Raw genomic sequence first — 23,199 nt, forward strand, 5'->3', positions numbered from 1 at the left:
GGGAAGGTGTGGGCGCAAGTTTTGCATTTCTTGCGGTTGCAGGGGAAGGTGCCGGGAGTGGAGGTTGGGTTGGTGGGGGATGTGGACCTGCCGAGGGAGTCACGGAGGGAGTGGTCTTTTCAGAACGCTGATAGGGGAGGGGAGGGGAGGGAAATATATCCCTGGTGGTGGAGTCAGTTTGATGAAGTAGGCCACCCACTGTGTTCATTTGCAGTAAGAAGAGGATGGTCACCTTTGCCTTCCCCAGCCATCTTACCCAGAGATCAGCCATTCTGATGGAAATAGCAACCAGGCTCAAAGAATGAATTTGGTGGTTCCCCTGAGTGTAGTCCTCAGCAGCAGCCCAACCCTCCCAGTTCCTGCCTTCCAGCTACTAGTGGAGTGAAAGTTGCAAAGCTGTGACGAAAGTGTACTGAAGGGCCTCAATTGGCTGAAGGGTGAGTGGGCCGCCCAATGCTTTAATGTGGGGACAGGTTGGGGTCAGCAGGAAAGTAGTAGACTGGAACCCATTTTATTCTATGTGTCCCCAGTCTTTAAAAACACTAATATAGTGAGAGGTACTTTGCTATTTCCCTTGAGTTGCAGCTCGTCTTAACAGAATGACAACCTATCTTTACGTAGCAACTTAATGTAGGAAAATTGATAAGGTACATTACCGGAGTGAGTACCAAACTAAAATTGATACCGAAGAGCATTTAGGTTTAGCTGCCAAAATCATAGTTATAGTAATACTTTTTAAGAACCATCTTAAAGGAAGAAAGAGTTAGAAGGTTGACAAGGCTTAGAGAGAAGGTTCTAGAATTTAGGACCTAGGCATCTAGTACGGATGCCATTTTTGAACCAAAGAAAATAATCCCAATATTTCTGTGACAGTGCACATTGGAATACAGAAGGAGCTTTGAAGGATTGACATTATCCCTATCGCTGGACTACCCACTGGATAGTAAGAGGTTGAACACTTCCATGGGTTATGTGTGTTGCTCCTGAGAATTAAAGTGAAATGAGAAAGGAATTCTCCATATTGAGAGTTATACTTTCTCATAAGGAATCAATGTACCTTACATTGATTCAAGGGAGGTGCAAGGGTTAAATCAGATACATAGCAGGCCTGGCAGGCTCAACGCGATTTTTATTAAATAAAATTGATGAGCTATCTTGAAAGGGAAAGAGTGAGCGACCTTTTGTGTTGCCAAACATATAGTGTCCCAAGTATTGGAGTTACTGAATACATGGGAGAGGTATGTTTCAGAATGCATTTGAGGGTTACAGGGTGTCTACCACACTCATGCAAACCTCAGATTGATGAATTTCAGCTCTCTCATTTCTTGTCTGCCTTTTTTCTGGTTGACTAATATTTTATAACATTTATTATGATGTTAGCATTTAATACACTTTATTTTGCAAAATAGGTCAATGAGAAATATTTTCCATGTTGTTGGCATCATTTTGTTCCATGCCTGCTAAACAGACTTCTGAGGACTAGTGTCACAGCAGCAGAATTAGCAGAAAAAACTTTGACATTGCTAATGTGACAACAGGCCACACTATTCATTAATAAACCTGAATATAGGACAAATCACCTCTTATGTAATGGTTTAGAAATAATTGCATTAGTTGCTATTATATTTTCCGAAGAGCTAACATTTAAAAAAAAGTACTTGGATCGTCAACTCTAGTTGTGTAAAGATATCTTGTCAACCCCAAATTAACTAAATGATTTTTAATTAAACAGAGTTCTTTAAAAAATCCATCAGTAAGATTAACAAGGATGGCTTATGATTGCAAAATAATATATTGTAACTTTGAATGAGTGTAATTTGATTAATTTGGGTATTTGTTTCTGAATTTCAACTTTTGAGAGTCACATACTCAGGATTAAAGTGCATTTATTATTCAGGGAAAATATTTGTAAATTGACTGTCCTGTAGAAGAAATGATAAGATGTGATAACTAAAACAGTCTTAAAAAAAGTATTTGATTTTTTGCAGAAACTGTTAATTTGTGAATGGTGGCTTTGAAAAGTATTTGAGAACTTTTATCATTTGGTAATCTACTTTTTTGTAAGAAGAAATGACTTGTAATTATTTTGTGGAATGAGGATAAAGAGATCCCACACATTTGATCTTTGGAAGAAACCAGTTGCACCAAAGTTTAGTGCAGCTATAACCTTATTGGTTATAGGATGGACACCTGCCCCTGCAGCTAATGTCCCATTTCAGCAGTTGACACAATTCTGTGATAGTGTACTGGGACATCTTCCGTCTGGATTGACAATAAGCCTCACTAATCTAAAGGAAATGGCATTGAGGATAATAGACTCTGAGCCTCCTGTATCTCCTTCACATCCTGAGGGGACTTTCAGTTGTGACTTCTTCAAATGGAGGCCATTTGACAGTCATTGGAAGTTACTGCTCCACCTGGGCTTGCTGGCGCATTTATTGTCACTCAATTTATCCGTACCTTTGTAGTACACTGCGACTGAAGTGATGATCACCCTTGCTGTGGTTGACTGCATTATTCACATTTCCAATGAACCGCTGTGGGGAATATCAGAAACAGAACATGTGCTTTGTAATATGAACAGTCAGTATTCATATTGCACACAAATGCCAGTCTAACATGGTTCTTGATAATATGGAGCACTCCAACTAGAAGAACCATGGGATTCCTGTACATGGACATTTGACATAGAGGACCTTAGTCTGAATTTGAACAGCATATGCCATATCACACAAATACAGTAGGTGTTTGCCACACAGTAGGATTAGTGAAATGTTGTCTCTACCCCCACTCGATATCACCCAAGAAAGGTAGCCGTAATTTAGAGAATGTTGATGTCCATTTACAGTTTAAGGTGAGAGGAAATCAGTTCCATGCTCTTGTGCTGCCTATGAGACCTTTAATTTTCTTTGTGAATTGTGGTCCATAGGTGACACTTTTAAGGTTTCATTTGGTTACTTTTGCTTCACAGAGTTGATTGTGATCAATTTGTAATGACCAATCGCATTGACAAAATTGTTTGTGGCCAGTATAGTTGGTTATTGCATCCATTTCGCATGAAGAGTTTTATCATTACTAGATGTCTTTAACCCATACTGAGTAAGTGTATGCTGAATTCCATGAGCTATTTAAAGGGCCTCACATTGATCAGTCCACATTCACAGGGAAAAGTGCTTACAATACCTACTCCAGTTGTGATGGCAGTTATATTTCATTTCCATTGCATATTTACAATTCAGATGAGGCTGCAAGGTAACACGTGTAGCACAGTCAGTCACTTCGTCAGCTTGTTAGTCCAGGTAACTTGCCAAACCTTCATATTCTTTTCATCCTTACATTCCATGTTGAAACCCATCAATTCTGAGGTTCCCTATTATCCCACACAAGTTTTTCATTTTGTTCAGTATTTGCTCATGTAATGTGGGCTTCACTGGCTACTTGAGCACTTATTGCCATTCGCTTATTGCCAGAGGGCGGTCAAGAATCAACAATAATTGTTATGGGGTCTGCAGACACATGTACGACTATCCAGGTAAGGAAGGCAAATTTCCTTTCCTAAAGGACATTAGTGAACTAGATAGATTTATTGCAAATAGCTGCATGTTTGCTATTTGGCTAGCTTTTGATTCCAGACATTTTCTTTATTAAGATCAAGCGTCACCATCTACTCTAGTGGAATTTGTACCTGTGTACCTTCTGGATTGCTAGCCTAGTGACATTACCCCACGACTTCCCTCTTCATTTGCCAACATTACTTCCGAGTCCTGGACCTACAGCTTATCCTTAGCAATCATTGTGATTCTTTGTCTTCCCATCAAAGTCAGGGTGCTGCTAACCATTGATAACACACCCCTCCTACAGCAACCTGTGCTCTCCATTGCATTATTGGCTCCCATCCTTATATGTTGAGTCACTCCATGTCATAATTATTACCTGCTTCCCATCCTAGCATGCATCTTCAAATCCTCACGATTGACTTCCCCGACATTCCTACCACAGCTGTAGCCTTTGATAACATAGAACATAGAACATGTTATGGGGTCTGCAGACACATGTAGGACTATCCAGCGGCACGGTGGCACAGTGGTTAGCACTGCTGCCTCACAGCGCCAGAGACCCAGGTTCAATTCCCGACTCAGGCGACTGACTGTGTGGAGTTTGCACGTTCTCCCCGTGTCTGCGTGGGTTTCCTCCGGGTGCTCCGGTTTCCTCCCACTGTCCAAAGATGTGCAGGTCAGATGAATTGGCCATGCTAAATTGCCCGTAGTGTTAGGTAAGGGGTAAATGTAGGGGTATGGGTGGGTTGCGCTTCGGCGGGGCGGTGTGGACTTGTTGGGCCGAAGGGCCTGTTTCCACACTGTAAGAAATCTAATCTAATCTAATCTAATCTAACATAACAGCACAGTATAGGCCCTTTGGCCCTCGATGTTGCACCGACCTGTGAAATCTAACCTGCACCATTCCATTATTATCCATATGTATATCCAATACCCATTTAAATGCCCTTAACATCAGCGAGTCTACTACTGTCACAGGCAGGCCATTCCTTGCCCCTACTATTTTCTGGGTAAAGAAACTACCCCTTATATCTGTCCGAAATCTATCACCCCTCAATTTAAAGCTATGTCCCCTCATGTTAACCTTCACCATTAGAGGAAAAAGGCTGTCACTGTCCACTCTACCTAATCCTCTGATTATCTTATATGTCTCGATACCTCTCAACCTTCTTCTCTCCAATGAAAAAAAACCTCAGTTCCCTCAGCCTTTCCTTGCAAGACCTTCCTTCCATACCAGGCAACATCCTCATAAATCTCCTCTGAATCCTTTCCAAAGCTTCCACATACTTCCTATAATGCAGTGATCAGAACTGCACACAATATTCAAGGTGCAGCCTTACCAGTGTCTTGTATAGCTGAAGCATGACATCGTGGCTCCGAAACTCAATGCCCCTACCAATAATCGCCAACACATCATATATCTTCTTAACAACCCTATCAACCTGGGTGGCAACTTTCAGGGATTTATGCACCTGGACAGAGATCTCTCTGTTTATCTACACTGCAAAGAATTTTACCATTAGCCCAGTACTACTTACAAAGTGAACTATCTCACACTTTTTCACATTAAACTCTGTTTGCCACTTCTGAGCCCAGCTCTGCTGCTTATCTATGTCCCTCTGGAACCCACAACATCCTTCAGCACTAACCACAACTCTGCCTACCATAGTGTTATCCACAAATTACTAACCCATCCTTCTACCCCCACCCCCAGATCACTTATAAAAATGACAAACAGCAGTGGCCCCAAAACAGGTCCTTGCAGCACACCACTGGTACCTGAACTCCAGGATGAACATTTCCTATCAACCACCACCCTCTGTCTTCTTTCAGCTAGCCAATTTCTGATCCAAGCCACTAAATTACCTTCAATCAATAATCCTCGTGACGTTCATTGAACAGACCATCCATATTACCTGTTGCCCACCCCCAAAACTGACATGGAATGACAGTCTTGACTGATGAGTGACCAGATTCCTGACTGATGGCTGTCTGCTGCTCGCAAACTGACTTCATATCAATCCCTTTGCTGACTTCGCACGGATTGTGACTGGGCCCCTGACTGACAGTAGTCCCCTTTGCCTTGATAGACCATTGCTGAAAATGTGTTGCTGGAAAAGCGCAGCAGGTCAGGCAGCATCCAGGAAACAGGAGAATCGACGTTTCGGGCATAAGCCCTTCTTCAGGAAACCTGAAGAAGGGATTCCTGAAGAAGGGCTTATGCCCGAAACGTCGATTCTCCTGTTCCCTGGATGCTGCCTGACCTGCTGCGCTTTTCCAGCAACACATTTTCAGCTCTGATCTCCAGCATCTGCAGACCTCACTTTCTCCTCCTTGATAGACCATTCCCCTTAGACTTTGAGAAATGGCCATTTGGTCAAAGCACATGCTTGTAAGCTGTTGGTGCATGGTATAGATGTGGCAGTGATTTTACACAGTGCAGCACAGCAACATGTCCAATCCCTTGACTGACCACTGCTGTCAACAATTACAAGGTAATAGTTTTGCTGTGTGCTAAAAGGCAAAGTAAGACTGAAGTATAGTGAGAATGTAAGTTCCGAATGAGATAGAAAAGTGCTAAAAGACAAGGGAATGACATTGTCAAGTAGTTATGACCTGAATAAACACAAAGATTAGATTCACCCTGCTCTGATGCATGAACTGGGTGACTCACTGTGTAAAGTGACCTGGTTGCAGCATTACAATGAATAGTGCTCCAAAGTGCAGCAGTTAAATGGATAACTGTATTCTCAGTCAGTCAGCAGTGTGTAATAGTGTGTTGAGACTGGTCCATACCTGATGCCAACCCTTTTGACTGCCCATGGATTGTACTCTGAGGGGTTGGGTACGGTTGGCCAAGATGGAGTCTGGGAGCAGCAAATGGGGAGCCATAAACATAAGGTTACTGCTTTAATGTTCATTTGGGAATTATCACTGTCTACTTTCTCTTTGCCAGCTGGGAGAATAGCAAATTGAAAACAATTGAGGCAAGCATAGGTACTAATAAAATATTACTGCATGAAAATGGTCCTGTACCCACTCAGAGTCTCTTCTCACCATTCAAACCTTGGGTGAAACATCAGACATGTTTTGTTTTAATCAAGAATTTTTCTGATCTCTCATTAGTTTCCCAGTGGATCTGTTGTGCCCACATTCTTCAGGGGCTAGGAAAATTCTGCCCAACATTTATGCCCAGATAGACAGGACCTTGATTTGGCATCTCAGCCAAAAGATGGCAGCTTTAATTATACAGCACTCTTCCATTACAATGTTGATACAGTCAAACACTGGAGAAAACTTTGAACCGATAACTTTCTAACTCAGGGCAAAGGATATTACCATTGAAACTAGCTGTTGCAACTCCTTTATGGACTATTTTTGCCAGGGTTAATTTATTCACCTTTAAGATACTGTCACCATCATCCCAGCAGACTGTAGGGCTGTTCTCTTAGAAGAGAGAGATGGCTCATGTGAGTCTAACTGAGGGTCACCATGCCTGAGGGAAGAGGCAAGATTGAATAAGTGAGGCCTCCATAGTAACCTCAACTCATACAGGAATTGAACCCATGCTTTTGATATCATATTGCATCACAAACCAGCTGTCCAGCCAACTGAGCTAACCGACCCTTTACTTTTCACATATAACCAAATCTAATTGATAACATAACTGGTTCTTTAGCCCACAGTGACTTGCATGAGCATATGGACTAAACATTTCCTCTGGGGACCTATTGATCAGCCGCTGTAAGTGCAGTGGAATCTCAGTATTGATTATTTGGTATTATCGGAGGCTGCACTTTATAATGTGAAAATTATGCATGACAGACACATTAAGACACAGGACTTTAAAATAATTGATTTATAATTTTTCATAAAAAAATAAAAATGCTGCAAATAGCCAACAGCATTGTGAGCATTTTCAGGGAGAAATAAGAGTTAACTTATCCTTTTTAAAAAAAATTCATACATTGAATGTGGGCATCGTTGGCTGAATCAGTATTTATTGGCCTTTTCCTGTTGCCCAGGCCAGACTGGGTTAGGACAACAGATTTCCTTCCATAAAGGAGTCCTGAATCAGATGAGTTTTACAATTTCAGCAAGCATGATGACCATTCGACGAGCTTTTCAGTCCAGATTTTGTTGAATTCAAATTTCACCCTCTGCCACTAGGAGATTCAAACACATTAGCTGATGTCCACAGAAGAATAGCCCGGAACTCTGGATTACTCACTCAGTAACATTACCACAACACTACTGTTTCCCCATAACTTACAGTTTTCTGATGTCGAAAACAATAGTGCTTAGAGATATAACAGTTTTTAACTAAGCAAAGTACTCTCATGCCATAAAGGAGTACAAATCGAAAGCATTAATTCACATTTTTCTCTCTCTCACCCCCAGGGGTGTTGGACACTGCTGAGTATTTCACTGAATTTCCTGCTTTTATTTCAAAGTTCATGGTACTTTGCTCTGGTATGTCATAAATTCAGAGGAAAATTTCAAAAACAATGAATGGCGCACACAATCTGCCAGTTTGTACACCAGTTTTAATGCTTGGTTGCTGTGTTCACACCAAGTACTGTATATGTTTACAGGCATATTATTTCATCTGCATATCTATATAAACTTTCCTCTAAACACAATTCTATTAAAACAGCACCAAATACATGTTTCTGATGGCAATGTTTATTGTAAGACAGAATTTTTCCATTGAATTTGTTGTATCACAAGAAAGTTTCCATTTCAATTTGAGAAACTGGTCACATTTCAACATACAAATATATAACACAGTTACTTAGGCATCATCTAAAAATCAGCCAAGTGCTACACAGACTATTCAAGAAAGAAATGTGTACAACAGACTGGAATGGAAAAAACGGCAAAGCCTCCAATAAAACAACATCATGAGGCTGATTTGGGCAGCAGGCTGCTCAAAACCAGACATGTTAAACTTTTAAACTGATTTTTGTATAATTAGTGATCCTCCCAGCCCCACAAAATTCCACCTGCCACAGAGCTTCCTTGAGAACGCCTGTCCTCATTGTCATTCACTATCTGCATTGGGTGAGGATCATGAAGAACCTACTAGTTTTGCAGCCTTTGCCAACAACAATGGAGTCAAGGCATAAGTGTGCCAACTGTCATGGCTTTGGACCAAATCCATCAAACAAGTGCTGGGCATGTTTCTTCTGGCTTGTGCTCCATAGAATCAGACACATGATGACAATCTTCCCCCTACAAATCTTAATCTCAACATCTGTGTAAATTTTTGTGAAAGACAACAGAAAAATGTCTTCAGTGGTTTTGTTTTTTTAAGACAACACTGAAAAATATCATTAATCAGAACAAAAGAAGATATAAAATTATATTAAATATCAAGATGAATTTAAGAAAAACAAAACACCAGGTCACAGTTTCAGTTCCAAGAAGTTGGTAAAATTTGTCTTTGTGCATTAGGACACAAAAATCTGCCTTCCTAATGCTGTTAAGAGCGAGAAGTAAATTCAAATGGAGGGAGGATTGGCTTATTGACACTATCCTGCCAATCACTACCAGTAAGAAATGTATTAAAGCTGAAATATCCATCAATCTTTAAATTGTTGAAACTATGTTCGTACACATATTAAAAAAAAGAAGCTAAACCACACTGGGACTGTCTTTGGCCTGATTGGAAGCTACTCCCAGTATTGTAATGTTAAATTAAATTAGCTGTGGTTCACATATCCTTCGATGTTGCCTGTGCTTTCTCACCCAACAAAAATCCAATGTGTAAGAAGTCAGTTGCTTATTAACAGATAAAATATAATCACAGCATAAAACTTTTAATCAAGTGTGAATATAGCTAAAGATTTCTCCAGGCTCTGGTGACAGTATTTATTTTAACAGAAGCAATCCCTCTTTCAGTGCCTTTGTCCAAATGTTGCTAATGCACCAATCTCTGTAAAATGTTAAAATTAGTTGATGTCAGGCATGTGTTAGTAACGAACCTAAAGCACTGTCATACATTGGATGCCACATTTCAACATCCACAGAATGCACAAAAATGGTTCAGAGAAGTTAGCTCATTTGCTGAGTTATTTTAAACCTGTTATGACAAACATATGCCACAGTTTATGGCCGCTAAGCATTTTGAAATTTCATCAGCAAATGTTGAGGCTTTTATTCTTCTGTTTCAATGTTTACATCCATTGCTTTTTACAAAAGGACTTGTAAGAGCAGAAAATAATAAATTGTAAGAAAGAAACATGATTTTATTAGCATAATAGCTAATATGTATTTTTGAGTGGCATTGACATTTCAAATGGTCAGAAGTTTTGAACTTCATAAAGAAATCTTCTTGCTGAGTTCAACTTATAACAAAACTCACTAAATTCTTTATAATCTTTATACATCTTTACTAAGATTTGGATTCATTATAATGATGTTTGGGAGCCTAAATGTAGATGGAAGGCACACCCTTCAGATCATTGGAACAAAATGATACTGGAATATATGAATAAGTTGAAGTAATTCAGTCCTTCAAAGTAGTTCCCCATTCAAATAGAGCATGACCAATATCTACATTACCTCCATTTACCTGTATTTGTTCCATACCCTTTAACACTATTGCCTAAAAAATCCATTGATCTCAGGTTGCTTGGTGGATCATCCTAAGAATATCTACAATTATCCGTTATGTTATCCTTCATATCTAGGGGATGTAAATGCCTTATTATATGCTGCTGAATTGCTGAATCTCTGTCAGTTAAGGATTCAGCTTAATGAATCTATCAAAATCACAAATGAATAGCAAGACATAATGAAAAGTAATCTGTGCTATTTATATACAACTCAGATTTTTTTGCTAATTAACAGCCATTCGAATCCTCTTAATTAACAAAACATTAATAACAAATAATTAATAACTTATGTAAAAAAATAAAACAATAATTTTAAATGAAACTAAAGGTATTAAATTATTAAATATGTGGTCATTACATTTAAAAAGTTGAATGGATATCCTATATAGACCTCCTCAAATTTTTGAGAAAACAGAAACACAGACAAATTCTAAGAACAATCCAAGGCTTGTTGCTGAATGCAGTTACAAGTTACAACTGTGCCCCCTCACAGAGGGAGTATGGTTTTAAAGGAGGAAACATTAGGTTTTGACAGATTGGGTGCTTATTTTAGTGTGAATTTGTCAAACTAGATAAGAAATCTAACCTAGGATTCCCCAGCATCACAAGATAACTGAGACTTATACGTCAACAAGCTAGACATGAGACATCAACCATCATTCCACACTGCAATGCATCCATCCTCTATCTGCCAGAATATTACTAGAGATAAAAAAAATTAAGCAAGCAAAGGACGCTGAGATTGGAGATACTATAGCACCCTAGCTAAGGTTAGGTTTTATGTGTTGGCTATCATGTGTTAATTATAGGATCACTTCTGTCTACCCTAGGGACTTGACTTCACTGTTTCTTTACAGATTATATGATCTTTACAATTTTTGTCCATATTCCTGTATTTCTATCATCCCATCATACTGTTAAAGCATAAGACCATTTCCTGGAAGTAATGGTCTCCAATTGGGGTTCTAATTAAATATATGTAACACTATTATGGATAACATTCTACATCTAAAAGGTGTACAAGAAATGAGCAATATTTGTACATACATTATGGTATTAGGATCATGCACAATTATATTTCACTCACATACCTAAGGGAAAGAATGCTTTAGGATAAGTACATTTTCAGATGATTTGCCTAGACAACTACAAGTGCTGTGTTATTAAAGTCAATCACCTTCAGTATTTGACCCTGAAATTAATATTGAACATTGCAACACACTCCAGCCTGAAGGTCAAAAAGCCTGTCTGGAGGCTGCATTCACATATTGGTTGTTGCACATTGTTAGAGATGCCCAGTTCACAGCAAATTGTTGCATTACACTTGGTTCTTTGTGAGACATGTTATCCAATGCAAAAAAAAACAGAGAAAGCAAGAAGCTGGGAAAAGTTTCTGTACCATGGGCTTGAATGAAGTAGCTAAATAACAGCATGTATTCAAGGTAAGTTTTCGAGACTCCAGTAGCAAAGTTGAAGCCTATTAAATTATCAGTATGCAGTAAATCATGACATAATGCCTTCCTTCACTGAATTAAAAATATTTTTCATATACATTGATATTTCCTTAGTTTCAGTTAAGATTTGTTCATGGCCTGTGGAATATATGCAGTTGTATCAATTGTTTTCCTTGCTATGTGTTGCAGCTGGGTATTTATGATTTACAGTCATCTGTTCTTCCCTTTTTTTCATCCAAATCAAAAGCAAGTCACTTTAAATATTTGTGAATTGCACTAAGAAATTTTGACTGTCTTCAGCAGAATTATCAGTTAGATTAAGGCCTGAGTTTAGGCAGAGTTGCAAATGAGCAAAAGCCAAATCAATTGGAGTGAGAATGATAAAACTCAAAGTCAATAATGCATCTACAGATGGAGAAGTTTGACCATGTTGCTCTTTAAAGCTTCTCCTCATTGCTATTAATACTGTCAGGAATCAGAGCACGTTTCTTCATAATGCAGCAACAATCTCGCACGCACACGCACGGCAACAATTGTGAAAGTGATGCTTAGCCAAGAATATCCAGATAGACTGGGGAGGCCTTTGCCAATGTTTGGAGGAGACTGTGAATTTCCTTGATGTTGAGCCTCATGTGTGGTTCACGCTGCCAGCAACCAAGCATCAGGTCATACACCTCTTTCGGGCAGGTTCGAGGGCGTTGAAGCACACGGCCTTGTGTGATGCATTCAATAACCTGGTGGAAATATCAGAGAATGTTTGCATTAATAATGATTTTATCTTCACAATTTGAGAAACGTTTTTGCAACTTTGATACATTTGATCCATTATTGTCCTTTTTACTTCAATGTCAGGCTAGATATCTGTAGCCTAGATACTAGACATAATCCTGGCTTGCCTACAATAACCACTTTAGCCAGTCCCAAGAAGTGACAGAAAGCATCAACCTCTCCAAATTCCTTTCCCCTAGTATTTGCTTACTATCTAGATAGAACACTGAGCAAACAGTAAACTTGCAATGATCACTACTGTTACAAAGTTGAAAGCATGTACTGTACTTTTAAGAGAGAGTGAAAGCTGGCAAGCACCTGCTGTTTTCACAGCAGATCAAATACAACCAGTTTAAATTATGCTCTAAGATACTATAACCCAATTGAATTTGAATTTTACTGTTTTGACAACATTGAACCTTATGAGACAATTCGATGTTTGGGGTGTAAAAAGCAGGCATTTTGGACAGTTAGCCAGAGAAACAGCACCATCTTCCATTTGAATGACTGCTATCCACCACACACTCTCTTTTTCGTATGAAACATCTTTGCAGCAGAAGACCAAAGACGACCCAGGGAGATCTACAAACAGAGGAAGATCTGTACTGTCTGATTTTGAAACTTGAGTTGCTGTAAATTTAATAGCGGCTTTATTGGATCAGTATATTGGATCAGTTATAGATTGGGAGGTGGTTTACAAACCTATAAGAGAAAGAAGGCTTAGAGTTCTAAATAGTTGTTGTTTAATGTTCATTTTAGAGTTAAAGAATAAAATTCTTATTTTTCCTTTAATAGTGGAGTTTAGGTAGTTCTCTGTCACTCATACTTCAACACATTACAAAGCAAGGTGAGTTTTTCTTTGTGTTTTTGGCATAATTAGCAGAAGGGTTTACTGCCATGTCATAACACTACTCTTTGGCACCATAACACTGAGTTTTCCTTATTTTGTTCACATATCATTCTGTCATCTAATTCGACCCACTATTAGGTTACACACTCAGATCATTATATGCACAACTGTTCATTGCAATTACATTCAAAAAGAAAATAAAGGAGATAGATTTAAAGTGAAGAAAAAATTTTGAAGATTGCCAACATCATTCTTAAAGGAATTGGCAGTCACAATATTTTCAAAATTACTGTCTGTCTTTTCTCAAGTCCTCATTTCTCAGAGTTGGGCCATGGACTGCCATTGGATTGGTCCAAGGTTATGTGATGTAGCTGTTTGCCACTGCCTTCTGCAGGATGGCTGACCAGAAAATTCACCTGCCTCAGGCAAATTGGCAGCATTTACAGGCTTCTAATTCACTTGCCTGGACACGTTCTTTGGCCCACAAGCCCTGACTTGGAACTCAAACCTGAGCTTCTGGCCCAGAGGTAGAAAGCTACCACTACACTACAAGACCAGCAACCTTAAATTACTACAAACAATTACTAAATTCTGTATTTTCAGGTAACATATGAATTAAGAGAAACAACTGTACTACAAAGGGATGCTGTAACAAAGAATGGCTGTTACCTTTTGACTAAAGTTCATAAAACCTAACACAAACCTCATTGTTTGATAGCTGATACCAGGGTTGTTTTCCATAGGTAAATATTTCCCATAACACCACCCCCAAACTCCATACATCACTTTCAGTGGTGAATCTCCTGTACATAATGCTCTCAGGGGGCATCCAGCGAATTGGAAGCATGGTATGACCACCAACCTGAAAAGGAACAAAATTAAATGTCATTCAATCTGAATAAGAGTTATTAAAGAGAATTCATTGCATCAAAACTGAGCTTGGAAAAACAGTAGTGAGTTGGGCAAAAATACAATGTACAACCACACTTAAGACATACTATGAATGGGTATGGCACTGATCTGAGACTGAAAGTTATACAATATTTGTCTAGTTTTAGTCATTAGGACTATGAACTTGAACCTCTACCAAGGATGCCAAACTAGACCTCTACCAAGGAATATGATTCACACATTTTGGTTTAAAAACTGCTATTCACCACACACTCTCTTTTTCGTATGAAACATCTTTTCAGCAGAAGACCAAAGATGATCCAGGGAGATCTACAAACAGAGGAAGATCTATACTGTCTTGGTTTTGAAACTTGAGTTGCTGTAAATTTAATAGGGGCTTTACTGAATCAGTATATTGTTATAGAGTGGGAGGTAGATAACAAACCTTTAAGAGAAAGGAGGTTTAGAGTTGTCAATAGTTGTTGTTTAATGTTCATTTTAGAATTAAAGAATAAATTGTTAGTTTTCCTTTAAATAATGGAATTTAATAGTTCTCTATCACTCATACTTTAACAGATTACAAAGTGAGGTGGGCTTTTCTGTGTGTTTTTGGCAGAAGGGTTTAACCTGAACTTAAAAATAAACATGGTTCTTTATATTTAAATTGGTTTAGTGACCTGCCTGACCTTTTTTGACATTAATTTCACTTCTCATTTTCTTCCAATCTTAACAGCATATTGTTTTTATAAAGTGATTGACTTTGAAAAGGCATTTACTTTATCAGTATTTTTTGAATTTTGCTTAATTATGCATGTTCTTCTGCATTTCTGGAAATATGAGCTTCTGTAGAATAAGATGGACTAGGATTTTTTTTAATACAGCCAGGATCAAAGGCCACCCAGCCAAACTACATTTATCGAAATTATCAGCTGTCATCTGTATCTTAGCAACACCAACAGTGAGCATGTATCTGGATTATTGAGATTGTTCAAAAATGGACATATTTTAGTCATGTTTTATTGCCAAAAATAGGAGTAGTTTCAATGCTATGAATGTGGAACAAGTGTGTGCTGCAATTATTTTCTTCCTTCTGACAACTTTGGATTAATATTTTGTGTACTGCCCCACACATAAATGAAAGGAGAATCTGCATACACTGAAGCAGTATCAAACATTCAGCCTAGCTATAAATGCTTAGAAATAAACACTCTACCATTTATATGCAGGAGCAACATTGAATAAGCAAAATACAAATATACATTTTTCATTTTTGTTCATGCTTTTTTAAAAAATTATTTTCCTCATGTTCCCGGTTCCTTCCAAAGCCGGAAGAGCACACCAGCCAGGAATCTTCTCAGAGTTGCTTCTTCTTTACTGCCATCATTTGACAGACGTGCAGCAGGGATCTTTCACACAGAATCTCTAAGGTGTGCAGAAAGAGACTATTTGACCCTCCAAAGAGCATTCCACTAAACCCCAGCCTCCTACCCTATTCCCATAACCACGCATTTACCAAGACTAATACACCCAGCCTGCACATCCATAGTCTCTACAAACAATTTAGCATGGCCAATCCACTTAACGTGCATATCTTTGAACTGTGGGAGGAAATCAATGGAAACCCATGCAGACATTGGAAGAATGTGCAAACTCCAAACAGACAGATGCTCAAAGCTGGAATCAAACCTGGGTCCCTGGCGCTGTGAGGCAGCAGTGCTAACCACTGTCACCGTGTCATCCATCCTGCCAAATAATCCCACTAACCACCCTGCTCTTACAGCTGAACATCATGGATAGGCTAACATCCTGCTCATTAAATATATTAGGGCCCCTTTTAATTCTGATCATGCTCCACAAGGGTGTGAAGTAAATCAATTCCAACATGGCAGTCTTGTCTGTAAACTTACACTGATGCCACAAAGCTTTTGCCTTTCCAAAAATATTATTATTAGTTGAAGACCCAAGACAATCTCAGCAGCAACAATGATGCTCAATTGATCCATAGAAATCTATTCCAAATGGTTTTAGTTATATCAACGAGATATACTTTTATTTATAATTACAACATATATCAGGTCAATTTTATGTATTTGCTGTACTTTGTCTACCATTTCCACAAAGTGGAAGTAACAGTGTACGATCCCAATCACTTCATTTTACTTCAGCTTAAATAGTTGGATAAAAATGGGCTGATGTTATTTGGCTCGAACACCAGCAAACACTCGGTTCCATTGCACAACAGAGGAGAAAGCAGCAGAGAACCATGTTGCTTAGATTATGCACAACTTTTGTTACACTAGAGCTTCTCCAGAAGTAAGATGGAATATTTGTGCTTGGAATAAGTGAGGTTCCCAATGTACATTCATGAATAAAGGTCCATTTCTGTACAGCAGCCTGAAGGACTCATGGTCAGCCAATGTTACTGTCCTGAGAGATTGAGTTTATGGCTATATTTCTAGGCACAAAGACTTATTAAAGGAACGGTTCAGAGAGGCCGCCTACTTGCGGAACGGTTCAGAGAACACCTCTAGGACACCCGGACCAACCAACCCAACCACCCCATGGCTCAACACTTCAACTCCTCCTCCCACTCCACCAAGGACATGCAGGTCCTTGGACTCCTCCATCGCCAGACCATAGCAACACGACGGTTGGAGGAAGAGCGCCTCATCTTCCGCCTAGGAACCCTCCAACCACAAGGGACGAACTCAGATTTCTCCAGTTTCCTTATTTCCCCTCACCCCACCTTGTCTCAGTCAAACCCCTCGAACTCAGCACCGCCTTCCTAACCTGCAATCTTCTTCCTGACCTCTCTGCCCCCACCCCACTCCGGCCTATCACCCTCACCTTGACCTCCTTCCACCCATCGCATTTCCAAAGCCCCTCCCCCAAGGGTTTCACAAATTAAATCAAAAATGCATTCACTGATTAAATAAAACAAATCAAAATCTTTTCTTTGTTTAAATCCCAAAACTGAGTTATCAGTTAATGAAGGGAAATCTGTGATCATCTATAAATTTGTTTCGTTATGATAGCCACAACACATTCATTTTCTACATCATATCCTCAACTTAAAGGTAACTTTACTTTAGAATTTTCGGGATATTTCTTTAAATAAAGTAGCAGTGTTTCAATGTGCTTGTACTTGCTCCTTCTGGAGGACAATTACCAACATCCAGCCTTCAGGTGTTAGGTCAGAATGTTATGGATTGTCAGGATTCCCATGTTAACTAGAAACTGTTCCATCAATGGTGGGCAAGAGAGAATGATTATTGTTAGCTTGTCACATGACCCCATTTTTGATACACCAACAAAAGCCTTTTATCTAGGCCCTGGCTGGAACCGAAAAAAAATTCAACTGAGTAAGCAATCTTAAGATTTGAAACAGCCATCTTCATTTAATTGCCAAGATCCTAGTTACTTGATCTAAAGGCAGCTACACAGCCTTTTACACAACTATAAAACAAGATGACTGCAGCACTGAGCAAGTGTGAGACTTGTATTTTAATTCAGATGAACAAACAACCGATTTAAATAGATACTGCGAAACAATCAAAATTGATTCTTCTTTATCATCACTGTAAAAAGATAAAATGCGATATCCCACAATCCTCCTTCATCCTATTGACTAACATTTATGTACATTCAGGAACTTAAATATAACAATAGCCTTGAGCCTTCAAAAAGTGATTAATTGTCAAATGGCTCAAGCCTCATTAAAAATTAAATTCGAGCTCTCTGCATGCTTTGTTATTTATATGTCAACCTAGTTTCAGCAGTTTTTGTCGCCTTAAATATTAATGACTGTCCTATAATCTCATGGAAGTTGCCCTTTTAGAATGAGCAGTATCAATAATCTTCATTTTATCACTTCTCTTGCAAAAACCACTGCAACCAATGTCACTCTCCCGTCCTGAAGAAGGGTTGCTGGACCCAAAACATTAATACCGCTTTGTCTCCTCAGATGTTGCCAGAGCTGCTGAGTTTTTGCAGAATTTTCTGTTTTTGTTTCACTCTAACCGTCTTTGCTGTAGTGATGAGAATAGTGCATTTTCTCTCAATTGGTCAAAACATGTCATTTTGATTCCATTATCCTAACTAACTTGGATAGAAAGGGCAATGAGTTCAACAACATTGCTGAAGTTTGCAGAGAACAGCGTTTTATTGGATTTTGCTAACTTTAGCAGTATCTGCTCTTTGCTTTATTTTGCCTTTGTCTGTGATCCAATACTGAAAGTAGATAGGACTGATGATTGCTGGGTTGCAAATGGCTACAGATTCACTTTGAAGTGGTGCCAGGAAATGATTTGATTATATCAAGCATATCTAAGTTTGCCTGCTGGTGAATGACCGCAGCTTTGCTGGTAATATCAAATAAATCTACAGCTTTGTTGGGAATGGAACACACGATATGCACTAAGTGTCATCATAAATGATATCAGGTAATCGCTAAATTCCTTATTTGCAGTAGTTTAATGGAGTTGAGAAAATAAATTTATAGTTTAGGAAACACAGCATATCCAAACTAATTTATCCTTGTTATAAGTAACTGGCTCTGCTCGTAATGACTGCAAATGTTTGAGAATTACTCTGAGGTTATGCAGGAGTGTCAGATGGTGATGCTGTGGCTGTTTAAATTACCACACTGTTCAATGTCAGGTCACTAATGTGATGTCTTGGGAGCAAGTTACAGTATCAGTTCCAAGTTTCACATGGTCCATACACTGGCTTTTGCAGCTCAGCAAGTCACAGCAGACAGCAAAGCTGTTTTAAAGTCACGTTATCCAAAAGAGCACTTTGTAATTATCTAAACAATTTTTCAACAGTTACTCACAAAATGTGGCATGAGAAATTTGTCTTAAAGAGATGGGCCATAAATTTGGGTGAAGGTAAAGACAAAGGTAATAATTTTCTCAACAGGTAAGTCATCCTGGATGGCAAGGTGACTCAGTGGTTAGCACTGCTTCCTCTCAGCAACAGGGACCTGCGATTGATTCCAGCCTCTGTGTGAGACTGTCTACATGGAATTTGCACATTCTCCCAGTGTCTACGTGTTTTTTTTCTGGGTGCTCCGGTTTCCTCCGACAATCCAAAGATGTGTAGGGTAGGTGAATTGGCCATGCTAAATTGCCCATAGTGTAAGCTAGGTGCATTAGTCAGGGATAAATGTAGAATAATAGGGTAGAGGATTGGGACTATGTAGGTTACTCTTCAGAGGGTCGGTGTGGACTTGTCAGGTCAAATGGCCTTGTTCCACACTGTAGAGATTGTATGATACTAAAGGTTTAATGACATTGTGGATAGTGTCATAGCTTTTGTGTCAAAAGTTGCAGATTTCATTATTTTGGGACTTCAGGATGATGAAAAATGTGCTCATAACACAAACAAACAGGTTGATTGTTAGCAGACAAATCCTTCCAACACATGCAACACTAAGGGAATAAGAACAAGGTAGACTCCTGGCCAGCCTTGCTCAATGCAGAATGGCACCCCACGAGCTATAGTGTCTTGCTTCAGGTTAGTGACCTGTTCCAGGAGGAATAAACTTCAGGTCACAGACATAAGCAAGTGCTTTGTTGCCCTCATGCATTTCTAGACATGAGCAGCCTCCAAACATCTGCCTCCAGAAATGAAACCATTTCTGCTGAGACTAGTAGTATTACGGTATACTACTGGAATACTGATAAGAGACCATATGAAAGCAGATTAAAACTAATTTATGCTGCTACAGGCCAGTTAATTTCTACCTGGTTTTGTATTTATCCATACTGGTTTTTCCCTCTGCTGCCAGGACTGAAAGCAATGGGACTCTGTGTAACATTTTCAGCAGCACCCAACTGGTCAGCAGCCGTAGGGACCTTCTCTCATAGTTGCTGGTCCATTCAGAAGGCCAGCATCTTAACTGCCTTGGCAGCAACATCCATAGAATTCAGGAAACTGTCCTTAATTGGTCACCTAATTAACAGCCATTCCACCACCACAACTTCCACTTCCCAGTTCACCTTTAGAGGGCAGATAAAATATAGTCCAAGTTCCAGTTCAGCACAGGAGTTCCTTATGTTAGCAGAGAACACCTCTATCTCCACCACTATTAATGTATAACGGATCAGAGAGACGCACCTATTGTATTGCTTCTACTTCTCTAGACTATCAGAAGTGCCAGAAACTAAGAATCCATTGCTGTAAGACTCTTAAATGCACAGATCATATTTCTGAAATGAGTAAGGAACATGATAATATATTGTTTAAGACTGCCAACCAACACATATGCTCCAGCATTTGAATTCATATCTTGATAGTACTCCCCTGAACACATATATACAACTGCTGCTGGTATTGGAGGGAAAGGTCAAGTACGTAGAGTCTATAAAAAGATCACTATGAATCTGACAGCAGACCTAGAAAAAAAAATATATAATGGTTAATGGAAAGCATAGCTAATTTGGTTCTGATCAGAGACAGCAAATAATCGTAAAGTAGCAAGTGTTAGGGCTTACTATTTATAAGGGTTTTACAAAAGTACACTTTGCCTCTTGAATATATACTCTGATGTCGAGGCCAAGACAAACGTAGAGAAGAGACAGAGAACATTTTGCCTCTCTGTGAGTGAGCGCACTCCTTTAATTAAAAGAGAGAGATGTGTACCAATTTCATTGAGAAAAAGTAATCTATTATGAATTTTGATCACATTAGATTGATAATTTGGTTTGATCCTAGTCCCCTGACAAAATTGCAGATTTGTGGGGGTTAAACAGCATCAAATAAACACAACTCTCAGTGTTACTCTTAGGTGCTACAGGTTTGCTGTGGAAATTCACTTCTGAATATTTAGTGTGTTCAAAGTATCCTTCATTTCCAGAAGTACTGCAATATAAATAAGAGGAGGATAGACGAAGTGCTGAAAATCGTCTTCACCAGAAGTTATCACTGGGATCGTGTGAATGGACCACACAGCTGACTATCTTTACGCCAGTGAGGATAATAAACATTTCTACATGTCTAAGCACAAAAACAAATAAAATAGTGAACGTTTTTCAATGCTTTCAGCAATTTGGGAAAACTCAATTCATGAAATTACAACAACACATTGGTGATCATTTTCATTTTGTTATTGTTGTGTTTGTGCTTTAAAATGTGATAGTAACAGAATCAAATTAATTACCATAGATTCAAGAACAGCATCTTTCCTGCTATTATCAGACTGATGATCCAACCTTTCATATATTAAAGTTGGTCTTTCTCTGCAACTGTAACACTAATAGTAGTCCCCTATACCCACGGAGGATATATTCCAAGACCTACCACGGAAGCCCGAAACTGCGGATAGGTGCAAACCCATTCACTCAAACGGGAAACATATCTTCCCGGCAGCCTCCTGGTCCCTGGTTCTGGAACGTTTCCTTTTATATCTTTGTGCCACAGCAAACCACGGGTAACTGAAATCGTGGAAACCAGACCCGTGGATATGGGGGTGGCACTGTATTCTGCATTCGGTTTTATTACCCTGATGTACTTATGTAAGGTATGATTTGTCTGGATAGCACTCAAACAATGCTTTTCATTGTACCATGGTACATGTGACAATAATAAATCAAATCAAAATAAATTACTGTGTTGGCATTGTTTTGATTCACTGAACTTATGATTGGCAAGAAGAACTGCATTCTGATGCCCAAAATCCACGTCAGTGCATCTCAAATATGCAGGCAAATCAGGGTGAATAGCAAAGATAAAATGAAGCCATTTTCAACTCTAACCACTGAGGCCAGTTGGTTTCTGCCAGTTCCCACATTTGCTCGCAAATCATGGGCAGCTAGTAAAAACCAATGGGCAGCTAACTCTATTAAGGAAGAAAATCCTCAGATTCTTTTCGGGAATGTTAAGTGGGAACTTTAGAGGTTTTTTTTGTAGCAGGAGCTTGTCAGTTCAGAACTTTTGGGAGAATTTGTGCATGATTCTGTAGTTATGGAGGCATGTTGACTGTTGTTCCAAAGTACTGTCTCTTTTGCGCTCCTGATGCAAGGTGCACTTTTCTTTAAAGATGCTACTACAAACCCATTACAGCCCCCATCATACCCAAGTAACTGCCTTTAGAATTGGTGAGCACCAACCGGAAGCACATTGCTTGCTGATTTTGCCAACCACATTTTAATAAATGCCCAGGAACAAGATCAATTGGATCTCATTGCAATTGCTTGGAACAGTCTTTCTATATCCAACTGATCAATATGGAACATTAAAATCTACTCCATCATCATCCAAATGTTTTTCTATCTTTGAGGGAAAGGAATCCACAAGACTACACATTTTGAAATAGTGTATTATTTTCCAAAAATACCTATTCAAAAAAAAGTCTTCAAAAATCTGAAAAGCATTACAAAAATACAAATAGGAATAGGTCACATGATCCAAGGGGATAAAGCTCATCCTCATGATTTATCATTCTCGCCATACGCCCAAATCTTTTCTCTCTTCACAAATACCACCCTTTCAACTCATATCATTTGAAGATTGATTCTACAAGTTCAGTATACTTTTTTGTAAAAATACTTCCATTTTGATATTCCTATCTTCACAATATTCATTTTGGATCACTTGGTATTCGATAATGAATATTTCACCTGGGGATTAGTTTTGCTAATCTGCTTTATAATTTTGAATATTTCAGTTAAGTCTCCTGTTTTCTAAAGAACTAAAGCTCTCCTTCAGAATTTACATCCCCCAAAAATCTAATAAAAAATTATACATTTTTCTTACTGTAAATGTTCTTTTCCCTGTTTCCTTATTTTTAGTTAATCTGAGATTAGGGTGTATTTTACTATTCAATTACTAAACCAACATTGTCTTAATCAGAGAAAATTTGATGAGTCCCTATTCTCCAGACATCAATTCACCTTTTGCCCTTTATATCTAGCAACTGACATTTGTGTAAGAGCCATGGAAAATTATTCTCAATTCATCAATAATGCTCTTGACCTGTATTTAATAAACATTATGAATGTGGAAGATCTCACTAGCGGAAAAAAATTGCCTATTTACTGCAGATTCCAGTTAGTGAT

General features: G+C 38.8%; 1 protein-coding gene across 1 annotated transcript in view; it reads right to left on the reverse strand.

Annotated features, from left to right (window-relative positions):
* Positions 1 to 8,086: 8,086 nt before the first annotated feature.
* The window catches only part of ntrk2a (neurotrophic tyrosine kinase, receptor, type 2a), a 257,615-nt gene continuing 242,502 nt past the window's right edge, over positions 8,087 to 23,199 (reverse strand). Inside the window, exons 16-17 of the mRNA XM_043713062.2 lie at positions 13,953 to 14,111; positions 8,087 to 12,365 (exon numbers count right to left, since the gene is read on the reverse strand). Coding sequence (XP_043568997.1) covers positions 12,180 to 12,365; positions 13,953 to 14,111 — 345 coding nt within the window. The 3' untranslated portion in view covers positions 8,087 to 12,179. The remainder of the gene's footprint in view (positions 12,366 to 13,952; positions 14,112 to 23,199) is intronic.

This window comes from Chiloscyllium plagiosum, unplaced genomic scaffold (assembly GCF_037043375.1).
Source record: "Chiloscyllium plagiosum isolate Xiang-an unplaced genomic scaffold, Cpla_swu_hap1 HiC_scaffold_2, whole genome shotgun sequence".
Lineage (NCBI taxonomy): Eukaryota > Metazoa > Chordata > Chondrichthyes > Orectolobiformes > Hemiscylliidae > Chiloscyllium > Chiloscyllium plagiosum.